Genomic DNA, 23,864 nt, shown 5'->3' with positions numbered 1-23,864 from the left:
CATCCTCCACGGAATTAACCACGGACCCCTGTACTTGCAAGTGCCCTGGGGAGGGGTGTCCCGCTACCACATAGCCGAGAAGTGGTAGCCCTTAACGTGGGTCCGTTGGCCCAGATGAGGATTTCTGGAACATAATGGGAAGAATGGGGCCTAGATCTTTGTCTCACGTTGTGCGTCGTGGGGCCATGTTACCCTCAGCCTGCAGCGTAGGCATCATCATTAGCACGTTCTGTTTCTGAGCTAGAGTTAGAAGGCCTGGGACTGAGGAATTTATTCACCCGGATGTCCACTCTTCCAGGAGAGGCCCTGATGTGGAGCCGACACGAACCATCCACGCTTGTCAGTTTAGCAGAGTGGGGTGCCTGTGAGCCGCTGGGCGGTGGCAGAGCTGGGTCCACGAGCGCACTGCAGGCTGGCGTGACGATGCAGGAGTTGCTACAGAAAACCACACTCAGAGCCAGGCGTGGATACTCTCCGGCAGAGAAAATTGCCCTTTGGGCCATGACGCCCAAGACACCTTTCAGCACATTGTTACTGTTGTTAGCCTTGTGATCCATTCATTCATTTGCTATCCACCCCCCCCCCCCCACCAGCAACTAGAACTACACAGAGTTGGGGATGGTGATTCTTGAACGCAGACCGTTACAGCTAGCTAGTGACAGAGCCAGAACTCAGGAAATCTGCTTTCAGTCAAATGCTTTTTTTCTGCTTCCCCATGCAAATTACAAAAAATAAAGGTGTCCACAGGGATGGTCTTGTTAGCTTCCACTCATTCTTTGACCTTAAGCCTAAGAACTCCAACTAGAACATACAGATTCCTTTCATTCTAAAATGTACGTTAGGATATTAAACATTCAGTTAAGGATGAAGGTTTTAATTGAGGTGATCTGTGTGTTCACTGTTTTATGTTATATACAAAATTTTTCTGTAGTTCTTACTCCCGGTTTAAAAACAATAAGTGACTTGTTGTGGTTTTTATTTCACAGGGTGATATCAGTTTATGATGATATTACATGTACAAATGATGCCTTTTGTAATTCCCTTTTTATAGCACTTTGACCCACTGACAAAAAGGAACTAGATATTTTCTAAAGAAAATTGAATTACTAGTTAACTGGGAAAAAAAGAAAAAAAAGCTTTGCTTATATTTAAATGACCAAACGGGACTAGATTCTCAGAATTTGGGTTGTCACAGCAGTATTCTTTTTCTTTTATATTTTTTATAATGTTTTATTTATTTTTGAGAGAGAGAGAGAGACAGAGTGCAAGTGGAGGAGGGGCAGAGAGAGGGGTTGGGGGGAGACACACAATCCGAAGCAGGCTCCAGGCTCTGAGCTGTCAGCACAGAGCCCAACACAGGGCTTGAGTGTTGAACTCACAGACCATGAGATCATGACCTGAGCTGAAGTTGGATGCTTAACTGATTAAGCCACCCAGGTGGCTTAATGCCCCTTAAGCATTTCTTTTAACTAAAATAACTAAATCCAAAAGTAATTTTTCTTGAGTAGGGAATTGCTCTACACAGATGCAATTTCAGTTTTCCGTGCCTTAAAAAATTGTGTTTGGTGGTAGCATTAGATAAAATTATTTTGTATTCAACATATGATAAATGGTCCTATTAGCATGTTCGTTTAGCACTGTGAAATACCCGGATTTTCAGTAAATAAGCATATGGGCCAAGATTTCACTTTTTAGAAAAAAATCACGTTAGGGCATTTTTACTCTTTAAGAAGGAATTCATATGATCTAATTCCACCCAGTTTTAACCTATCACATACTCCATTATAAATATTTATAAAAATGCTTTAAATGGTAACAAACCTTGGGGCACCTGGGTGGCTCAGTCAGTTGAGTGTCTGTCTCTCGACTTTAGCTCAGGTCATGATCTCACTCATGGTTCATGGTTTTGAGCCCCACGTCAGGCTCTATGCTGATAGCGCGGAGCCTGCTTGGGATTCTCTCCTCCTCTCTCTCTGCTCCTCCCCTGCTTGCTCTCTCTCTCTCAAAAGATAAATAAAGTAAAAAAAAAAAAAAATTGCTAATGGTGGGTCAACATGGGTTGTAGGCAGTGTAAAATGACATGATGAAAAGTAACCCGGGGCACCTGGGTGGCTCAGTTGGTTAAGCAACTGACTTTGACTCAGGTCATGATCTCATGGTTCGTACGTTTGAGCCCCGCATCGGGCTCTGTGCTGACAGCTCAGAGCCTGGAGCCTGCTTCAGATTCTGTGTCTCCCTCTCTCTCTGCTCCTCCCCCACCTGTGCTCAGTCTCTGTCTCTCTCTCTGTCTCTGTCTCTCTCTGTCTCTCAAAAATAAATACAATGTAAAAAAAAAAAAAGAAAAGAAAGAAAAGAAAAGTAACCCAACCCACTTTCTACAATATTATCAGGAAAAAAAACAAAAAAGTGTTTAAAGCTGTTTTAAAAAACATCTTTTTATTATATAATATTGTGATTATGGTGAGGGAGTGTGCTGGAGCCCTGGAAATCAGATTGAGTTTAGCTACCAGCTCCCTCCATTTGCTAAATGTGTAACCATCGGAAAATTATTACTCTAATGATCATTTTCCTCATCTGTAAAAATGGTGATGATCGTTCCTACCGGATAGGGTTATTTTTTGCCTTAAATGAGAAAATGAATAGCAGGTACTTAGGATAATGCCTGGCACATAGTAAGTGTGCAAAAAGCATTAGCTACAAGGCTGTTTTTATATAATTATTTCAGAGAAGGCATTCTAGGCAACCTCGATTTATAAAATGATACAAGGGCACCTGGGCGGCTCAGTTGGTTGAGCATTTGGCTCCTGGTTTCGACTTATCATGCTCTCATTGATGGTTCCCGGGTTCGAGCCCTGCTTCAGGCTCTGCGCTGACAGCATGGGATCTGCTTCGGATTTTCTCTCCCTCTCTCTCTGCCCCTCCCCCCTTTAACAGAAATAAATAAACTTAAAAAAAAGATACAAATTAATAGGCCATCCAGTTCTCTTCTCTGTTACTCCCATTTTCTTTCTTCACCTGCATGGGAGCTACTGCTCTAAGAGCCATCCTGATAAAAACAGTATTTTCCTAAGTGAATTTTGTAGCCTGCTTTAGGAAAATAAATGAATGAATTGCATGTGTAACATGTTTCAGGAGAAAGGTGAGTTCTCTCTTCAGAATTCACAGGAAACTTGTTGACTTTGTTTAATCTAGTATTTCCCATATTTATTTGACCATGAAAGCCATATTCTACAACATACCAGGTAATATCCTGTAGAACTTATACCCACTGTGAAATATTGCTCTATGATTTTTTAAAAAATTTTTAAATGCTTATTTATTTATTTTGAGATGGAGAGCTAGAGAGCGAGCAGGGGAGAGGCAGAGAGAGAGGGAGACAGAGAATCCCAAGCAGGGTCTGCACTGTCATTTTAGAGCCCGATACAAGTTTCAAACTCACGAACTGTGAGACCATGACCTGAGCCAAAATCAAAAGTTGGATGCTTAGCCAACTGAGCCACCCAGGCTCCCCTTGCTCTATGATTTTTGAAACACACACACAAACACACACACACACACACACACACACACACACACACATACACCCTTTAGATGTGCCTAAAGCTACTTTGGGAATGATCTTTCCATTAGATTTTCTTGGGTATAAAATACATCACAGTCTTAGTTGATACAAATTTGAATCATTCAACTTTGAAATAATGTAATGTAGAAAAATTAATGAAATTTCACTTTTGTGTAAATTTTTAACTGTTATAACCAAATTTAAAATTACACAGGTCTTATTGGCTTTATTCAGTGATTCATGAGTTGGGTTGCATCCAATCTAAGCAGATAGAAAGGAGCTCAGAAGAGCTGTACAAGGCAAGAGATTTGATAGGCAGAAGGAGCAGGAGCAAGGAAGTTGGACTGGGCATTTGCTGATTGGCTAAAGCAAGGTTGCTTTCCTTATTTGGAAAGTAGGGGAGTCTTGGAGCCAAGTCAGGTACGTTGTGCTGATTGGTTGACCTAGGCCTTGCTTTTCTGGGAGAGCCCAGCAAAGCAATGTAGTTCACTTTTGGTTTGCTCAACTGGGGCCTGTTGGCATGAGTGACTCCCTCTTGGACACAGTCTGGTTCCTTTAACAGAACCAATGTGAATACTCTCACATAACTAATAATTCTATTCATAATTCTTGTTCATAATTGCCTCATTTCAAAGCTGTGTGAATTATATGGCAATTCACAAGACAGTTCTGCTTTTAGCAATTAATAGAAAGATCTACTGTCCTTGGATAAGTTTAGTCTGGAATTCTGCCGTTTTTAGAACCTTGTCCCTGGCACCATGTGTGACCGACTTTATAATCAATATTGTGAAAATATCTGATTCATCCTATGAAGAGGGTCCACTTAAACTCTAACTGAAGACCAGCCCCCACCCAAAAGAAATTGGACCCAACTAGGAATCCTCCTTTTGTTCTCAAAACGATGAGATCTTCAGGGAAAATGCCGCAGGGGATGGCACTTTAGGTGGCTTACCTTTTGTGAGTAACTTACAAATGTAAATTAAAACTGTTTCTAATTTGAGAGTAGATAATCGTAATATCAGATTAGGTGTTTTTTTTTTTTTCCTTTGCCATGGCGGTAATTTGAAATGAATGGACTTTTCAGCCCATTTCTGACTTTTAGAAGTTGTCCAACCCACCTGTTGAATACAGATACATGTACCTACCTACATTTATGTCTGTGTACACTCCTTAAACCAACTAGACATTCTTGGTGTTTTAATATTCTTTAGGGTTTAGGATCTGACATCTCCAAATACCTTTTCCCTTCTTTTTGACTTCTTATTTTGAAATAAACGTAGACTTACAGTAAAGTGGCGAAAATAGCACAAAAAATTTCTGGATGTCCTTCATCTAACTTCTCCTAGTGTCGACACCTTACACAGATACAGTACAGTTTTCGGGGCACCTGGGGGGCTCAGTTGGTTAAGAATCTGAGTCTCAGTCTCAGCTCCGGTCTTGATGTCCGGGTCGTGGGGTCAAGCCCCTTACTGGGTTCTGCGCTGGGCAGGAAGCCTACTTTAGAAAAAAAAAAAAAAAAGATACAGTACAGTCTTCCAGACCAGGCAGTAAGAAGTGTTGGTACAGTAATGTTAAGGCAAAACAGAGTCCTTACTTCAATTTTACCAGTTTTTCCACTAACGTTCCTTTTTTCTGTCCTAAATCCAGTTTGGGATCCCACACTGCTGTTAGTTGTCATGTCTCCTTATCCCCAAATCTTTTAATCTTCTTCAACTTACATCTGAAGTAGTTCCAGGCTCTGGAGAACAGGGAAAGGAAAACACTGTGTATTTACACACTTGCCGTTAGCTGATAACCATGTCTCATTTTCGAGGTCTCTGCTTTCTCTCCTGCAGCCTTTAGTGTGTGCGTTGGCTAAGGGCTGTAATGCAGGCTCTTCTTCTTGAGATACAAAGGTTATGTTGAAAGCAAAGGAATATTTGCCAAAATATTTTATACGTGTCAGCTCAAAACACACATAAGCTGGGTTGCATAGACACAGAACACTGTGTGGTAGTTTCATGTTACTTTTGAAAACCTCCATCTAATTTGGGGTCCTCCAAAAATGGTTTTTGTGTCTGTGTGATTTTAGGGTTATACACCAATAAGAACAGGAGAATTACAGGAACAGGGGAATTAATAATTCTGGAAGCTAGAAAGCAGATGTCCCAGTTAGCGACTAACGTAGCAGACCCACGTGAACTTACTTCTAAGCCAGTATTCCATTTACGCCACAGAAATTTCACAGGAGTTTCCGAAACTGCCAGCTCTGGTTGGAAGACTGGGCGACTCTTGCCTGGACTGCCTGCCTGACCTAGTCAAGAGGAAAGACGTAACGATGTCCATGTCAGGGATTTCCCTAACAAATTGCTTGCCTAACTGAACTAGAATGAATCAAAGTCCTCAGGCCCCTGCACCCCAGTCATTCAGAACTACTGGCTTTCTAGCTACCTTCCCCCACTCAGTTCTTAATTGTGAGCAGACAACCCAAGATAGCTGGATTCCTGAGGGAAGCCTCCAGCGTGCAAAACAGAACGAAAAGAATCAAAAAAGAAATTGGGAATAAGAGGAACCTTTTTCTAATCCATAGCAATAACCTGTAGCCTCAGAGAGATGAAGAGAAGATACCACCATCTGCTAAACCAAGAGTGAAGTTTAAAAGGGGTGGAGAGTGGGGGATTCAGAGAAGAGCCCTTGAAATTAAAAACATGGCAACAAAATGAAAAAAATCTTCGTTGGAGGGCTGGAAGATGAGATTGAAGAAGCAGAGGTCTACCGTTACAGTCTTAATCCACAATTACAAAATCTAAAAATGTTCTGAAAATCAGGTGATTTTCTGTAAATTGGCAGAACTCACAACCTGCATATATCTTTGTCCCACTTATATGAATGCACATAAAGGAATATCACTGTCCCAAGTCTCACTGAGTTGTATTATGGTTTATACACCCATTATTACCTTTCTAAAATCCTAAAACTTCTGAATTCTGATATGCCTTGGCCCCAGAGTTTTCAGATAAGGAATTAAAGACCTATATCCCAGAAAATAGAAGCTAAAGGCAGAGAGAGAGAAAATAAAAGAAAGCGATAAGAAAATTAAGAGGACCAATCCAGAATATCCAGTGTCTAATAATGCAAGTTCCAGAAGGACAACATGTATAGGGTTGGAGTCATCAGATAATTAAAGAAAACTTCTCGGGACTGAAGGACATTAATTTCCAACTTAAAAAAGACCACAGAATTACCAGCCAAATAGACTAAAATAAACCCACATTAAGCTTTCCTTCTTTCTCCTATGTTCATCTGTTTCTTAAATTCCACGTATGAGTGAAATCGTATGGTATTTGTCTTTCTCTGATTTATTTAACTTAGCATAATGCACTCTAGTTCCATCTGTGTCATTACAAATGGCAAGATTTCATTCTTTTTCATCACTAAGTAGTATTCCATTGTGTGTATGTGTATGTGTGTGTGTACGTGTGTACACATTACATCTTTCTTATTCCTTCATCGGTCGATGGACATTTGGGCTCTTTCCATAATTTAGCTATTGTTGATAGCGCTGCTATAAACATCGGGGTGCATGTGCCCCTTCAAATCAGTATTTTTATGTATTTTTGGTATCCCTTGGATAAATACTTAATAGTGCAATTGTTGGGTTATAGGGTAGTTCTATTTTTAACTTGCCGAAGAAACTCTACACTGTTTTCCAGAGTAGCTGTGCCAGTTTGCATTCCCACCAACAGTGTAAGAGGGTTCCCCTTTCCCCACAGCTTCACCAACATCTGTTGTTTCCTGAGTTGTTAATTTTAGCCATTCTGACTATCTCATTGTGGTGTTGATTTGTATTTTCCTGATGATGAGCAATGTTGAACATTTTTCATGTGTCTGTTAGCCCTATCTGTATGTCTTCTTTGAGGAAATGTCTGTTCATGTCTTCTGCCCATGTCTTTTTTTTTTTTAATTTTTTTTAATGTTTATTTATTTTTGAGAGAGGCAGAGACAGAATGTGAGTGGGTTAGGGGCAGAGAGAGAGGGAGACACAACCCGAAGCAGGCTCCAGGCTCCGAGCCATCAGCACAGAGCCCAATGCAGGGCTCGAACTCACAGAGCTGTGAGATCATGACCTGAGCCGAAGTCAGATGCTTAATCGACTGAGCCACCCAGGCACCCTTCCTCTGCCCATGTCTTAACTGGATTATTTTTTGGGGTGTTAAGTTAGACAAGTTCTCTATAGATTTTTGGATACTATCCCTTTATCCAACATTCATAGGGGAAGGGAAGGAAAAATAAGATAACAGAGAGGGAGGCAAACCATAAGAGACTCTTAACTACAGAGAACGAACGAGGGTTGCTGGAGGGGAGGTTGGCAGAAGATGGGCTAAATGGGTGATAGGCATTAAGGAGGGCACCAGTTGGGATGAACACTGGGTTTTATGTGTAAGTTGTGAATCTCACTGGGTTCTACTTCTGAAACCAGTACTACACTATATGGTAACTAATGTGAATTTAAGTAAAATCTTGGGAAAAATAAATAAGCAGTCAATCAATCAGTCAACCAACCAGCCAATCAACCCACCCACCCACCTTAAAGCATACCACTATGAAATGTTAGAACACTAGACACACTGGACAGGCTCCAAACCAAAGAGAATGGGGAGAAAGAACACCTTCGGATTTCTGAACAGCAGCACTGGAAACTACACAACAGTTGAGAGTTGCCTTCAGAGTTCTAAAGGAATTTTTTTCAACCTCCAATTCTATACCCAGTCAAACTATCATTAAAATGGGTTGATTCAGTAGATGTTCTCAGACGTGAATCAGATTCTCAAGAAATTTACTGTGCTGAATTAAGTTTTCTCTTTTCCTCTGCCTCCCTATCAGCCTCACATAGGCAAAAATAAGAAAGGAAGTCCTCTCAGAAAACAAAAGGAAAAATAAATTTTGAAGAAAATGGGTAATCCATAAATTTTATTCCTGAATTAATCAAAACCTTCCTTACTATCTTGGATTACGTGTTAAGTGTTATTCCCATAGAGACTTGGGCAGTAATACTTCATCTTGTATTGCCCACAACTCTCTTCCAGGCCATACCAGCACATTTGTTCACAGTGTATAGTAAGATTTATTTCCATTGTTTCATAGAGAAGTCAGAAAATCTGTTTCGCAGTTACAAGAATTTGAAAAGTGTGAGTTCATCAAACCAAAACGTTTTTAGTTCTCATTTCTAGATTGCGGCTTTGAGACTTAAAAATCTCACTCGCTCTTCGGTATAAAAAGCCCTGTGCTCCTGTGCAGTATATACAGACAGCCAGACCCCACTGGGGCAGCTGGGTTGTTTAAAGAGTAGATATGTAGATGATAGTCCCAGGAGGGTGCCAGCAGTGCTGCTGCCAGCCCTCGCTGTGAACTCTCAGGGCACAGACTCTAGCCCCTTCTGTTTTCATCCTCTGCCCGGTGAATAAATTAGGTCAGAAAATGACCACAGAAGGGAAGAACAGAACCTTGGGAGGTTGGTTGTACAGTCAAGAGAGCTGCTCAGTAGCTAACAGTAGAAAATAAAGCAAACTGGGGCACCTGGGTGGCTCAGTCGGTGAAGCGTCCGACTTCGGCTCAGGTCATGATCTCGCGGTCCGTGAGTTCGAGCCCCGCGTCGGGCTCTGGGCTGATGGCTCAGAGCCTGGAGCCTGCTTCCGATTCTGTGTCTCCTTCTCTCTCTGCCCCTCCCCCGTTCATGCTCTGTCTATCTCTGTCTCAAAAATAAATAAACGTTAAAAAAAATTTTTTTTAAAAAGAAAATAAAGCAAACTAATGGTGTACACTGAGGTTTTTCTCAGAGCAGTTCAGTTGTCCACTTTTCACAAAGATACAGCCTAAAAAGTGTCACTTTTTCTCTCTGATTTGTCTGTTTCAACAATTAGTAGTTGATATTGAGGTAACTTAATGTTGAGGATGTCAAATGGGAAGTATCTGGCTTAATTACATTCAATGTACATTTCCTACTCCTCTGTCCACTGTCTACAGAAATCTGCTTTTCAGCCCCTTTGAGTATCAGTTTGGTAGTGTGCCTTTGCAGGTTTTCTTTCCTCTTGCCTTTACTCCCTTCGTGGGCTGACCTGCTTCTCTTCCCTCAAGATCGAGAATACGTGTCACTCTTGTATAGCTTTCCCTGTCTCTTACCCTCCCGCCTGCCTCTAGCCCCGAGGAAGTCTTGCTCCTCCAGGTGAGGGCGCTGAGAAAGAGAGTGGGATCCACAAGTGCTCTCCCTTCTAATGAGAAGAAGAGTGCAGGTGTCGTGCTGGCCAGGATGATACTTAGTACGTGAAAGTCCGCCACCTAGTTCTCAGGTCCTGCTCTGCCACTTAATGTGTGACCTTGGGCACCTACTTAATCTATCTGTGCCTTACTTTCTGCCTCTGTCAATTGGGATAATAATAGTGCCTGCTGCATAGATTATTGTGAGGATTAGAAAAGACAGTACATGACATAGTAGTGAAGAGCATGTACTCGGGGGCCAAACTCCCTGTGTTTGAATCCCTAATCCACTGCTTAGGCGGTCTTTGTGTTTTTCAGATTCCTCATCTGAAAAGTGGGGTAAAAAAACGGCACCACCCAAAAAAATGCTTGGGTGGCTCAGTCAGTTGAGCATCTGACTTGATTTCGGCTCAGGTCATGATCCCAGGGTTATGGGATCGAGCCCCATGAGAGAAGATTTTCTCTCTCTCTCTCTCTCTCTCTCTCTCTCTCTCTCTCTTTCTCTCTCTCTCTCTCTCTCCCCCCCTCTCCCTCTCCCTCTCCCCCCTTCCTCTCCCTCCCTCCCTCCCCTCCCCCCCACTTGCACTCTTCCAGTCTCTCTCTCAAATTAAAAAAAAAAAAAAGGACCTCCTACATTCTCATGTTTACAAAAATTCCATGTTAGGGTTGTTGCAAGCATTACATGAATTAAAATACATAAAATGTAGGCCAGTGTCTGGCAAATAGTAAACACTATGTAAGTATTAACTATTGTTAAAAGGCTTATGGAAGAGTCTATCCTATAGTATGCACTCAAGAAATAGTTGCTATTTAACAAGGAGTTCCCATTTTTCAACAAAGTTCTGTAAGTGGAAAGCAGATTTAAAGAGAAGAAAGCAAATTAAAGCCACCATATAATGCCACTGCCTTCCACCAGGATAGTTACAATGAAAAGGACGATACTAAGCACAACTAGAATTTTTGCAGCTATCCACAGTTAGTATAAGTTAGTACAGCCACTTGGGAAAACGTGTGTTAAGGCTGAACTTACACGTGTCCTTAACCCAGCAAATCCTGGATGCATATGCACCCAACAGAAATGGCTGTTTGTGCGCACCAAAAGACAAGAATGTCACAAGAATATTTATAGGAACATTATCCTTAATAGCCAGAAACTGGAAGCAGCTCGAATAAGTCCTGTATGTTTATAAAATAGTTGAATAGATGAATTATAATAATGTGTGTATGTGTATTACACAGAATAAACAAAGGCAAACAAAAGAGTACATTCTGTGTAGTTCCTTTTCTTTCTTCTTTTCTCTTTTCTTTTGTCTCTTCTTTTGTCTTTTCCTTTCCTTTCCTTTCCTTTCCTTTCCTTTCCTTTCCTTTCCTTTCCTTTCCTTTCCTTTCTTTTTCTTTCCTTTCCTTTCCTCTTTTCTTTTTCCTTTCCTTTCCTTTCCTCTCCTCTTTTCTTTTTTCTTTCATTTTCTTTTCTTTTCTTTTCTTTCTTATCTTTCACAGCCAAACTAATCTATGGAGTTAGAAGTCAGGGCAGTGAGTCCCTTTCACAAGGGGACAGTGACTGGAATGCTCCTGGTGTTCTGTTGGCTTGATCTGGTTTGATGGTTACATGCTTGTATATTCTTTGTGAAATTTCATTCATGCTTATGATTTGTGCATTTGTATCTATGTATGTTAAACTTCAGTTTTAAAATTTATATTAAATCAGAAGACTTAAGAATTTTGGAAATGTTAATTTCTCAACTTGCCAAATGTCCCTGAAATTAAAGACTTTATATTTTTTTAAAATGTGGGTATGAACTACAAGGCCAGAAAATTATCCAGTCTGACCTCTAATCTTCTTCTTAAATTGTGTCTTCAAGGCTGTAAAAACTTTAAGTAACAAATACCTTGGGCAACCTACTTTGAAATAATCATTCATTTTCATTTCGTCTGCCACCTCACATATATATTACAGATTACCTGAATTACATGTAGATGTTATATATAAAACTTTGGTTTGGAGCTAGAGTCCATCTTTTCGGCTTTTATCAGAGTGAAACACTGAGACACCCTGCAGATAAGATCTGGTGGTTTTAAAGTTTGATTGAAGGGGCACCTGGGTGTCTCAGTCGGTTAAGCGTCCCAACTTCAGCTCAGGTCATGATCTTGCAGTGTGTGAGTTCAAGCCCCATGTCGGGCTCTGTGCTGACGCTCAGAACCTGGAGCCTGCTTTGGATTCTGTGTCTCCCTCTCTGCCCTTCCCCCACTCGTGCTTTGTCTCTCTCACTCTCTCAAAAATAAATAAACATTAAAAAAAAGTTTTAAGTTTGATTGAAGACATAGTTTTATGGGCTCCAGCTGTGAGATGTAAGAGACAAGTCTGAAGGTGCTTGAATGAGCATTAGTCGTAATTGATGCTCATGCTTATTGCTTTGGTGTCCGTGATGCCGTTTTAGCAACTTAGTGAATTTCATCTTTGAAATGGAATTTGTTTTGTTTAGTCTGCATTGTGCCCAGATTGGTGATTGAAAACCTTACACTTTCGCAGAACATTGCTTCATGGCTCTTCCCTTTTCTGCTATTTTTATATCACATGAATCATTGCACATTTAAGCCATCTGCAAGGCCTGAATGGAATGAGATAAAAGCTGCCATCACTTAGATTGACAGTCGAAAAGCTGGCATTTATTCCACGTTTATTCCTGATTATCTTTTATATTTTAAAGTCTCGAACTTCATTTCAAGTTGGTTGGTAATGTCTCTGAGCCAAAAGTATCTGTGATTCACAGTTTCTTTTACTTGAACATTGGGTCAAAGGGAGGGGATCTGTTCTGCGTCACTCAGAAGAATCTGTTAGGGACTCAGTTGTAACTCACTTGAGATAATAAGAACAGCGAGTTCCACTCTTGTTTTAAAAGTATGTTGGTTTCATCAGCACAGCGAGCCCTCCAGTTTGGCAGGCACTTCATAGGGAATAGTAAAAACACAAGGTTCCTAAATTGCCAGATGAATACTTCAGAATAAATGTGTTTTGAATACCTAGAATGTATCACACCCGTTAGATAATGGTCACAAGTATTTCTCAGCATAGTCACTTTTTCAAGGATTTATCGGGGAAAAAATGTCTGGGGTGTTGCTTTAAAAGAGATTGAGGATTAAAAGTGCACACCACGCTTGTACACACTGACCTGGCGCTTACCCGCGTCTAGTAGGTTACGCAGGGCCCGCAAAGCCTGTCCCGGCAGATTTTGTATAGTGGGGCTTTGCTCTGGGCTGCAGGAGCTTGGGGTCCCTGTGCTGACGTCAGCTGGAATCACATGGATTAGGAGGAGCGTGCGGATTGGGTTCCTTCAGGTTGAAACCAAATGCCCACTGTCATTTGGTGTCTCCTCTTTGTGAATATTATGATACTTTGGTGACCCGGTAGTCATAAACTCTGGAACTCATAGAGGGAACGAAACATGAAAATACTCCCCGATTTCCTGAAACGATAGACCGTGATCACCTCAGCTAAGTATAACAGACTCTTCATTTTCAAAATGGAAAGATTTCAGACATGGAAAACTCTACTAAGAATCAAAGACTAATGGTACGGTTTTTATGTCTTTCCTACCTAACGGATCTCCATGTGATCTTGGGCATTAGTATTTAGTATTTCTGTTTAGCATTTTGGTTTTCTCCCATTTCACTAATGTACTGTAAATACTCAAAAGACCTAAATTTTCTTTGTAAACTATAGCAGTTTGAACACAGGTAACATTTTGATTTGGTTTTTTTCCCCTCTGAAGGGACAACTTGTAATTTTTGCTTAAAGATTGTTTGAGAACAACCGGGGCTGGGAATGTTCATTATTTTACACAATTCTTGCGAAGTAATCGTATTTCTTTTCCACTCAACGTTGTCTGTTTCTTTGCTTAGCAGACAGAAGGGGGCGCACAGACAGACGGCCAGCAGTCACAGACACAAAGTAGTGAGAACTCAGAGAGCAAATCTACCCCGAAACGGCTGCATGTCTCTAATATTCCCTTCCGCTTCCGGGACCCCGACCTCCGACAGATGTTTGGGGTAAGTCTCTGAAGTCCCTTTGTGGGTTTAGCAATGACAATTTAATATGATCCGCCAGGCGTGTTATAAGTCATCAGGACCTTAGGATAAGACTGCAGACAGATTGAGGTAAATCAGTGTTTCCGTCAGTCTTCAGGAACTTCCGTCACCTAGTGCCATCACTCCTGTCATCCTAGACAATGGCTGTGCAGGTTCTCACATACACAAGGCGACCATGCAACCCGGTTTGCCCGGGACCAAGGGGTTTTGTGGGACATGAGCCATTCAGTATTAAAATCAGGAAAGAGACAGGAATCCTTACCTTTCAGAGTGTTACGAGCTCAACGACTTAATGTTTGGGAAGCAGAAAGTACCTATGTTTTGCTTTTACTTCCTTGCTCATAACTCAACAGCATCAAGACCAATGTCTAAAAATCAGGAGTAGGGGGTTAGTGTGCTCCCTCTGACGTGTTCTTCCAGCCACTCGCTTCCTCCCGGAATCGCCATCATGAAGACAAAGTAGAATAGCAAAGATTTCAGTTGTTGGAAAGTGAATGGCTGCTGGAAATCTTCGGGTTTTTTCTGGGCTCATGTGTTGTTGCCTGCTTTAATTCGAGCAGGCTCTTAACTTGACGTAGGAGTGAGAGATCATGGTTTAAAAAAAACCTTTGCCGTTGTAGCTGCACGGTGCTTTGGCAGAAAAGCAGGTGCCCCGCTTGAAGTCTCGGCTGTGGCCTCTTCGTGGTGACAAGACCCTGGAGCACAGTTTTGTCACTGACCGCTGAGTACCTGGAGTATTTTCTACACTGAAGCCAAGGCCAGCGTTGAGATTTAATAACGTTCTTGAAGTACTTGACGAACCTTTTTAGAGAAAATGGTAGCCAGCTGTTCATCTCCACAGAAAAGAGTGCAACAGAAACCATAAAGGGCAGCGTAAAGAATTTAGGTTATATTTAAGAGGAAGTTTCCCAGGAGTATGAGTTCTCTAGTGGACTCTACTGAAGGTTCTCTACTGAACAGAAATAATACGGAATCCTAGTCTCTGGAGATCGGTGAAAATGGAGTATATTCTCATGTGCTGCAAGCGTGTTTTCTTTGGAGTCAGAAAAATTGTATGCGTTAAAGGGCTGCCTAGGCCGGTTATCAGTGATTTCTTGAGATGTGTTATCCTATACGGCTGCTAGGTGCACGCACAAAAACTTCTCCCTGCAAGGGACACCTGCTCGGGTTGCTCGGTCTTCCCCTTCCTGGTTAACAGCTCTGTCTCGGGAGGACAGCACTGGTAAAGAGCAGGGACTCCATGCTCCATTTTCTTAGCTCTGCAGACTTGACAAATGGCTTCCCTCAGCCTTGTTTTCCTTAACCATTAAAGGAAGGCAGCCCTCGCCAGCAGGATTGTATAAGGACGCATTAGAAAATGTAAAAGGAAGCAAACTCTAAAACACCACTCAAATCTTAGTTTTTTGGATAGTCCTAGAAGTAAAATTAAATACCCTCCTACCCAAAATAAGACAGTTTCCTCTTTCCTTTATTTCCCTAATGTTCAATTAAGCGATGAAACTGGAATCGAGCCCAGAAGTGTTACTCTAGAAAACTTGGGCTCTTAGTACATGTTTTCTGATACAGATAGTAATGCTTCAACCCAATAAGAAAGCGTGATTTGTTTCGCTCTTTTCATTTTTTTCACACTTCCCAAAGTCTGATTCAAAATCCAGGCAACACTGGGCGCCTGGGTGGCTCAGTAGGTTAAGCCTCTGACTTCAGATCAGGTCATGATCTCATGGTCTGTGAGTTTGAGCCCCGCCTCGGGTTCTCTGCTGTCAGCACAGAGCATGTTTCAGATCTTCTGTCTTTTCTCCCTCCCTCTCCCTCTCGCGCATGTACATACACTCTCTCTTTCTCCTTTTCCAAATAAATAAACATTTTAAAATACGTATATTAACATCCAAGTGACATAGATAATTGGAGTCTAGGAGTCCAGTATTCAGAGGGAGGTGTGACCGAAAAGATACCTGGAGATTTATTGCACATCTCTCCCATCAGTTTATCCGAGTATTGACTACAACAGGTAGTCTTGTCAGCTGCATACTCTCCTCCACATAACGTCTGTGTTTTACGTATGCTCCCCTCCAGTCCCATTTAGGTAGCTAACCAGGTCTTTAGGCTTTGTGTTTTTAGTTTTCTTTCATTTCCCAAATGTCAAAATGTTTAAGGACCAAACAAAGCTATTACTTAAAATGCACTTGATAATGTTCATTGCCAAAATATTAAAATGGCAAATAAATGAAATCTGGTATAATGTCCACGAATGTTTAAGTACAATAGAAAACAGCGTGTAGTCTGTAGAAATGAGAACATAGGTACATACTTACTGGCTTGGACAACCGTTCATAGCATATTAACTTAAAAAATAAAAGTAATACGTGGAAACATTTCCTTAACAATATATGCCTGAGGAAAATCTGGGAAGGCTGTCTACCAGCACGGTAAGATGGCAGGTTTACAGAGGGTCTGCATTTTGCTTTTCCTATTTTCCTTTTTATTTATCTGTACTTTCTGACCTTTTTTTTTTTCTTATAGTGAACATGGTTTGCTTTTATAAATTTAAAAAAAAAATAGGAGAAGAAAAATAGCCTCCAATAGTATATCTTTCTATTTAGGATTTGCTTCTTAAAAACCGGGACATTTTGAAAAATTAAAGATGCAGTAGTTAGGAAAACCCCTAGTTCTTATCCTTGGAGAAGCATGTAATAGGGTAACACTGTGCATATCTTCTGGAAACAGCTTCTGCCATACAGAGGTGGATAATGCATGAGTGGGTGGCCTGAATAAAGAGTGGGAAAGGAGACATCAGCTCAGTGATAAGGAAAAATCAGAACCCAGTATTGGGACCTACCAACAAATAGAAAGTAACATGGAAGTCATATAAGAAGTGAAAAGGAAAAGAAAAGAAAAAGAAAAAAAAGATTCCTTTTTCAGGAGAAAATACAGTGTGTGGGTAAAAAGCTGACCGTGAATAAATGTTTTTATTTTTGTCTCTGCAGCAGTTTGGCAAAATCCTAGATGTAGAAATAATCTTTAATGAACGTGGTTCTAAGGTAAGCTCCCTCTCCGCATTAAGTGTGCTTGGTTCCTTTGTAGTTTTGTTTTAAATAGTAAGTAACCAGAAAACTAAAGCTGTTTCTCAAGCCTACAGAAAGTATCCCAAGTTATCTGGCTTGGATTAGATTATCTCTAAAAATAAGCTACCACATGGCCAAACTTTATTCTAGTACTTCCTCTGGGGGAGTGAGGGGGGAGAGGAAGAGAAGTGTGGGGAGGAGGGCAGCGGTGAGGAGGGTCGGGGTAGGAGACACCAGCCCTTTATCAGACCGAAATTGCCCTAACCTGCTTATTTTTAAGGAAGAGAGAGAACACTCAAGTGAAATTCTGTATGAGAATTCTAGTGTGCATTCTACCAGAACAACCGGCTTTCAAAAATCAGACTTCAAAATGACAGACTTAGGACAAATGTGATATTTCAGCCATTTGGTTGGCTTCCTCTCTCTTTGGAATAAATTTGACAAGGCGTAAATATAGGGAGTAGTGACTCAGAAATTCGTGGTAAGCTGATTTCCCCCTTTGAGTTCTACCCAGATAGGCAAACTTTGGGATGTAGAACCCCTTTAGTGACAAATATAGTAAGTTCAGTTTTTTGCATAAGGATGACGTTAGTAACAGTGCACCATTCGATATAGGTACTCTCAATGTGTTCTGTAGGAGAACTGAACATTTTAGTACAAACTTGTTTCCCCCTCGTCATTTATTTACCATTTTAAATTTCCCAATCTATATGATGTAGAATTTCCATGCACTAAAATAAGCAGCAGTGATTTTAGGAATGAGGGAATGATGAAGTCTTACAGTGGTGTTGTGAAAAAATGTTTAATGAACTGAATTTCAGAAAGTTTCATTTGACAGTTTTCTTCCTCCTCAACAAGTGAAATGCACCCCACAGGCACAACCAACTGCGACCAAGCTTGTGAATATTTACGTTGCTATGTTCACTTCTACTTGCATTTTTAGGATAGAACAATCTTTGAGTTAATTTTTCATTTGTTTATCTCTTCCTGAACTTTGAAAATAGCCCTTGGCTATGGTTTTATCTCGAAGAATGTAACTTAAGTAAAGTTAAATAAAGCAAATAAATGAGTTAATATTTACCTCTTCAATTTCCTACTCCAAATCCACCGTACCTTGGGAATTAATAGCGTATATCTGCAGAGTCATATATATACCTCTGCCCATCTAAACGAACACCAATGTATATACTGTTCTAATGCTCCTGATTATTATTCCGTGTATAGAACGCATCGACACTGGTAGTGTTTAATTCTGACTATAATTATTGTTAATCATTAAAGAGGTAATTATACTCTAAGCTTCCAGTTTTCAGTTAAAACAAAAAAGATTAATATGCCTATGCAGAACTTTCTCCAGCACTTAACTTGGTAAGTATTTTCAAAGTGAAATCTGTTCAACCTATAGCCAGTAAAACTGTTGATGCTTGTAATTTCTTCACAGTGGATTTCTATTCCTTTGTTGTATAGTTTGCTTGTATTTTTTGTGACCTTTTTAGATACAGGGTGGAAAAATGACAGTGGTTCAAATATGTATCATAAGTACGTGAAGATTATATGCCACGCTGCTTACCCAAAGTCGTAGTTTAAATGTTTGTAGTTTTAAGTGTATGCACTTAAACTGTTTCTAACTAGACTCCAACAACCCGAAGCCCAATATGATTTCATCAGGTATTGGGAACTTGCTCCTTACCAAGAAAATAATTTGATTGAATTCTTGTGAAGCAAAGGAAATTGATCTTTCTTAAGGCTTCTTTCATTGACTTCAAAGATTTGCCTACTACCCAAAATTGTTTAATTTACCCAATTCAATTGCTTCTCCCTGTAATTTTCATTTTTAAAGGACACAAGCCTTCCTTTCTGTTTGGGGAATCTAAAAGCCTTCTCTCCGTTTGATGCTGTGTCCTCACTGCCCCTTTTTCTTTGGGCTGCTGAAGAGTAGACAGTGTACTTAATTGGTAATTGTTCTTAAAGCACAGAATGCACAACTGCCTGGGTCTGCCTTTAAGGACACTTACAAAACCTGTCTTCATCCTTTGCCCGACTTCTTAGCTGTCACCTAAAGTTCTTTGCTGCAGTAGGTTCCCCAGAACTGTTCAGAAACTTGTTAACAGAGATTTATTTTGGAGTCAAAACCTAGGTACCTCTTCCGGATCCACCTGACATAAATTAATGAGTACTTTTCTTTCTGTAAATAAAGTTTATTTTCTCATTTCCTTTTTGTTTGTGGTTGACTATAAAATTACAACATGCCTTGAAAGGAACCGGAGATAAGGAGATTTAAGTGGTCCTATTGTGCAGTTAAGAGTTGCTCAGTCTTTTTATGAGTGCTTTTCTGTACACAAATGAGCTTTATTAAATTTTTTTTTTGAAGCAGTAAGGGAAAAACGAGTCACAAAATAATTCCGAGATAAGCGATACTTACATGTAAAACAGTTATCAGTGGAACAATTAAATAACCACAGGCCTCCAAAACAAAAAGCGACTCTTTACCCTATCTTCTTCTCTATAATGAGACTGTCAGCCTACGGTTTGAGAACATACCCATTTCCAGACATAAGTGAGCACTGCCGCGTTGCCTCGCCCATCCCCTCCCTGCCTTGTCAACATCCTACTTCTTCAGCTTGCCTGCAAACATGATTTCTTCGTTGTTGAGTATTTTCCTTTTTTCTTCTTCGACCTTCATATTCTGGATTGGTTTGCCTAGATTATGGAATGAACGTGTATCGCTTACATTCATACACGTACAGAAATATATGCATACATTATTTCACGTGATTTAAAAAAAAATATATTTGTTAACTCCATACTCCTTTGTAAACGCATAAAGTCAGCCGTATGTAATTTTCTGTGATTAACTGAAACAAAGGGGACTCTCCTTTGAAATCGTTCAATTAGGGTATATGGTAAAAATGCTACCCCTGCCCCAAAAATGAATACATTCAACTAGAATCTACAAAATGATTGTACTGCTATGTATAACATTGTTGATTCTCCACATGTCACCAGTCATAACAAAGTATTACTTTGACAAACAGTAGAAACACGATATATTGGTAGAGTGGCCAGAGTTCTGGCTTATTTAGGATAGTCCCAGTCTATACTTGTTGTCTTCGTGTAATTATTACTAGTGTCCCCTTTCTCCCTCAGAGTGTTCCAGTTTGAACAACAAATCATATTGCCCCTCCCCATATAGATTCTTCGAGTAACAGCTTTTAAAAAGCTCCCTTTTCAAAACCGTTATGAAGGAAAAACATGATTTTTAGTGACTAGATGAGAACAGACATAAATCATTAAGAGAGCATGGTGCTCACTACTATTCTCATGCCTTTTTTCTCACTCAATCTTAGAACTCTAAAGAATGCGTTGCATTCTTTAACCTGACGTTGCGTTCTCTGCTGGATACTTTCAGTGACTGAGAACGTGTTGGTTTTCAAAAAAAATTGTTTTACGTTTTTATTTAAAGTACAGGTAGTTAGCACATAGTGTAATATTAGTGTCGGGTGTACAATACAGTGATTCAGCACTTCCACGGGTGCTCGTCACGACAGGTGCGCTCCTTAATCCCTGTCACCTGTTTCTCCCACCGCCCCCCTCCCCTGTGATAGCCATCACTTTGTTCTTGATAGTTAAGAATCTCTTTCTTGATTTGTCTCTCTCTCTCCTTTTTTTCCCTTTGCTCCTTTGTTTCTCAAGCTCCACATATGAGTGAGATCATATGGTATTTGTCTTTCTCTGACTTACTCAGACTTCCCACCATTCTGTTGGCTATCACCCAGCCCCGTAACAGTCTGTGATAATTACCAGGCTTATTAAGTAAAGAAATACACACATTCTAAAATTTTTTTTTAATGTTTTTATTTATTTTTGAGACAGAGACAGAGCAAGAGCAGGGGAGGGGCAGAGAGAGAGGGAGACACAGAATCGGAAGCAGGCTCCAGGCTCTGAGCGGTCAGCACAGAGCCCAACACGGGGCTTGAACTCACGGACTGTGAGATCATGACCTGAGCTGAAGTCGGACGCCTAACTGACTGAACCACCCAGGCGCCCCAGAAATACACACATTCTAATGTTTATACTTTCCATAAAGTTTGGTCGGCATACTTTTGGTATAGTTGTGGCTTGAAGGGCCATGTGTCGTAACTGCTAAACGTAGGAGCTCTTTACTTGTACAAACAGTGCCAATTATTAAGTTCACTAAAGGACACAAAATAGAGCGCAGCGACAATTACTGAGATTTCCAGCAAGTTTTTAGCTAACGTGTTCTCATTACTTCTCTCAGGTGGATTTCTGGAATGATGGGATCTTGATTTGGGTTAGGCTTCGGTTTAGGCTGGAGTCAGGGAAGATAAAACCTCTAATCCCATCCCCAGACACAAGTAACGTGCTGTAATTTCTTGCCTGTTTCCCTGGATTTTAATTTCATGCAAAGGGAAATTATTCATTTCTTTCAAAATATGATCAAAAGACTGTCTTTGAAATTGTACTAACTAGGCCTTTGCTTTTCAGTAAAATTTGATAGGCGAAATGGTTTTCATTATACTTAAAACTGAGTTAACAGTGCATGTATTTCCAAAGGGCTTAGTTTGTTTTCTTTTGTTACCATCTTATGGGTTTTAGTTTTATTTTTCTTTCATTTATTTTTTTTAACTTCTGTGTTCTGGCCATACCCAGGAGAACGTCTGCTTTTGATTTCTCCCTTAAAACTTACATGGTAAATTTTTCTTTCTCATTCTTCTGAGATGGAAAAACTCAAAGACTATCCACATTTAAGAATATTTTGACAGTGCTCGTCCTGTGGCTTGTTATTTATTGCAGCCTGAGGCCAGGCTAAAAAGGTGGCAGTTACTCGGCTCCTGTCGGCCCTTGATGATAAGTGGGCGTGATAAGTGTTTGTCACGCTCAGCAGAAGTTTTGACCACAGCCGTACTCCCTCCCTCCCGAGAAACATACCATTCCTCAGTTTTCAAAAGACAGCTAAGATAGCTGGTAAATCACTAATAGAACACTGATATATTTAAATTATTAACACAGAAAAACTTTGGGAACTGAGAGGTGTAGGTTATACAGGATAGAGCGTAGAGACCTGCGTCATCCAGCAGAAGTGGCCAGACTGAGTGCTTGGAACATGGCATCTAAATTCAGATCTGCTTTTAGTGTAGAATACACACTGCTCTCAAAGACTGACCAGAAAAAAAGGAATATTGAACATCTCCCTGATGTTTTTGTATTGATGTCATGTCGAAATGATAGCATGTTGCATATATGTTGTCTTGAATAAAAATACGTTACTGAAATTGCTTTCATATTTTTTTTTTTTTTACTTTTTTAATGTGCCTAGGGGAGTATTTAGAATTACATATTGACTTGGGTTATATTTCTGTCTGATAGGACTGGTATAGACAAACATGTCGACATCATTTTTTTTTTTTAATTAAAAACAGAAGTCTACTAAAAGTTTACTTTTTGTTTATCTGGTTTCTGTCTTCTTAAACCTGAAGTATTCACTCTTGTGAAGAATTTGAGATTAAATCTCAGTTCGACTTTGTGGCTGTTCTGACTGGTCATTATGTGTTCCTGATTGATACATTATATAATCATTTTGAAGCTCTTCTAAGGAAGAAGTGTTAGGTTTAGACATAATTTTATTAAGTTTTTTCTTTTCAAAGCAAGAGACCCAAGACTTAATGTGAATTAGATTTCCGAGAATGAAGGGACATTAAAACATAATTTCATTTAAGCATATTTTCCTGTTAGTAATTTTGTAAGCCTGGATAATCTGTGAATATCTTTAGCTCAATTCCTGGCACATTTTCAAAACTGTGAAATTTTACTGAAGGAATGGTACGTTAAATTTTTTTTCTCAAGCAGGGTGCCTGGATGGTTCAGTCGGTTAAACGTCCGACTTCGGCTCAGGTCATGATCTCACAGTTCGTGGGTTCGATCCCCATGTCACGCTCTGTGCTGACAGCACAGAGCCCATTTCCGATCCTCTGTCCCCTCTCTCTCTGCCCCTCCCCGACTCATGCTCTCTCAAAACTAAATAAACTTCTGAAAAGTTTTTTTCAAGCTTTGAGTTAACATCTTTGAAACCAAATTGTAGTTAAGTTGATGGAAAATCACCTCTCTAAAGTTTCAACATGAGAGGAAAGTATTAAAGAACAGTGCTCTAAAAATACTGTTTATACTTCTTACCTCCCTAATCACGGACTTCTGAGATGTATATTTCCTATTGCTTCTGAACAAAGTATCACAAAGTCTGTGACTTAAAAACACAGACATGTATTATCTTACGGTTCTGGAGGTCAAGGTGTTACAGGGCTGCATTCTTTCGGGCAGCTCTAAGGAATAATCCACTCCTTGCCTTTTCCAGCTTCTGGAGGCGACCCGCATTCCTTGACCTATAGCCCCACTTCGATCTTCAAAGCCAAAAATGGCCAGTCCAGTCTTTCTCAGGCTGCTACACTCTGTCTGATTTTGGCCCCCATCTTCCCCTCTTTAATTTAGAAGCACCCATTTAATTTAGTGATTACATTGGGCTCACCTGAATAATCCAGGATAATCTCCCTATCTCAAGATCATTAATTGAATCACATCTGCAAAATCCCTTTTGCCAGGTAAGGTAGTAACATTCACAGGTTCCAGGGATTAGGGCGTGGACGACTTTGGGGGGGCATTATTCTGCCTGCCACAAAGCCTGTTTATCTACAAAGGAAAGAAAGAAATCTTACCTCTGCTTCGTATCAGGGAGTCCCAAAGTATCAGCAAGACCTTCCTCCTCCTTTAGTCTAGGCAAAGATGCTCGTGAAGATTGCTTTATTTTTACATTTTTGGTATCTAGATGAGCGTTTCCTTTGGAATATAAGCACTTTTCTTTATAAGACATTTGAAAGTGAAGTTTTGTTCCAGAATATTAAAGTCCT

At 40.2% G+C, this 23,864-nt stretch overlaps 1 protein-coding gene across 3 annotated transcripts in view; it reads left to right on the top strand.

The window, feature by feature from the left end:
* Positions 1 to 23,864, top strand: part of RBFOX2 (RNA binding fox-1 homolog 2) — a 282,231-nt gene that overhangs the window by 232,695 nt on the left and 25,672 nt on the right. For 2 of the 3 annotated variants that reach the window (XM_047066072.1, XM_047066071.1), the window contains exons 4-5: positions 13,700 to 13,843; positions 16,867 to 16,920. In XM_047066072.1, the coding sequence (XP_046922028.1) occupies positions 13,700 to 13,843; positions 16,867 to 16,920 (198 nt within the window). Of the gene's footprint in view, positions 1 to 13,696; positions 13,844 to 16,866; positions 16,921 to 23,864 lie in introns of all 3 variants that reach the window. The other variant, XM_047066070.1, reaches the window with a different exon arrangement.

Source organism: Lynx rufus, unplaced genomic scaffold, assembly GCF_022079265.1.
Source record: "Lynx rufus isolate CCGP_SWC_20201006 ecotype Redwood Valley unplaced genomic scaffold, mLynRuf1.p SCAF_7, whole genome shotgun sequence".
In the NCBI taxonomy this organism is placed as follows: Eukaryota; Metazoa; Chordata; class Mammalia; order Carnivora; family Felidae; genus Lynx; species Lynx rufus.
Note: the sequence above shows the minus strand (reverse complement) of the source record. Positions and strands in the feature narration are given on the sequence as shown.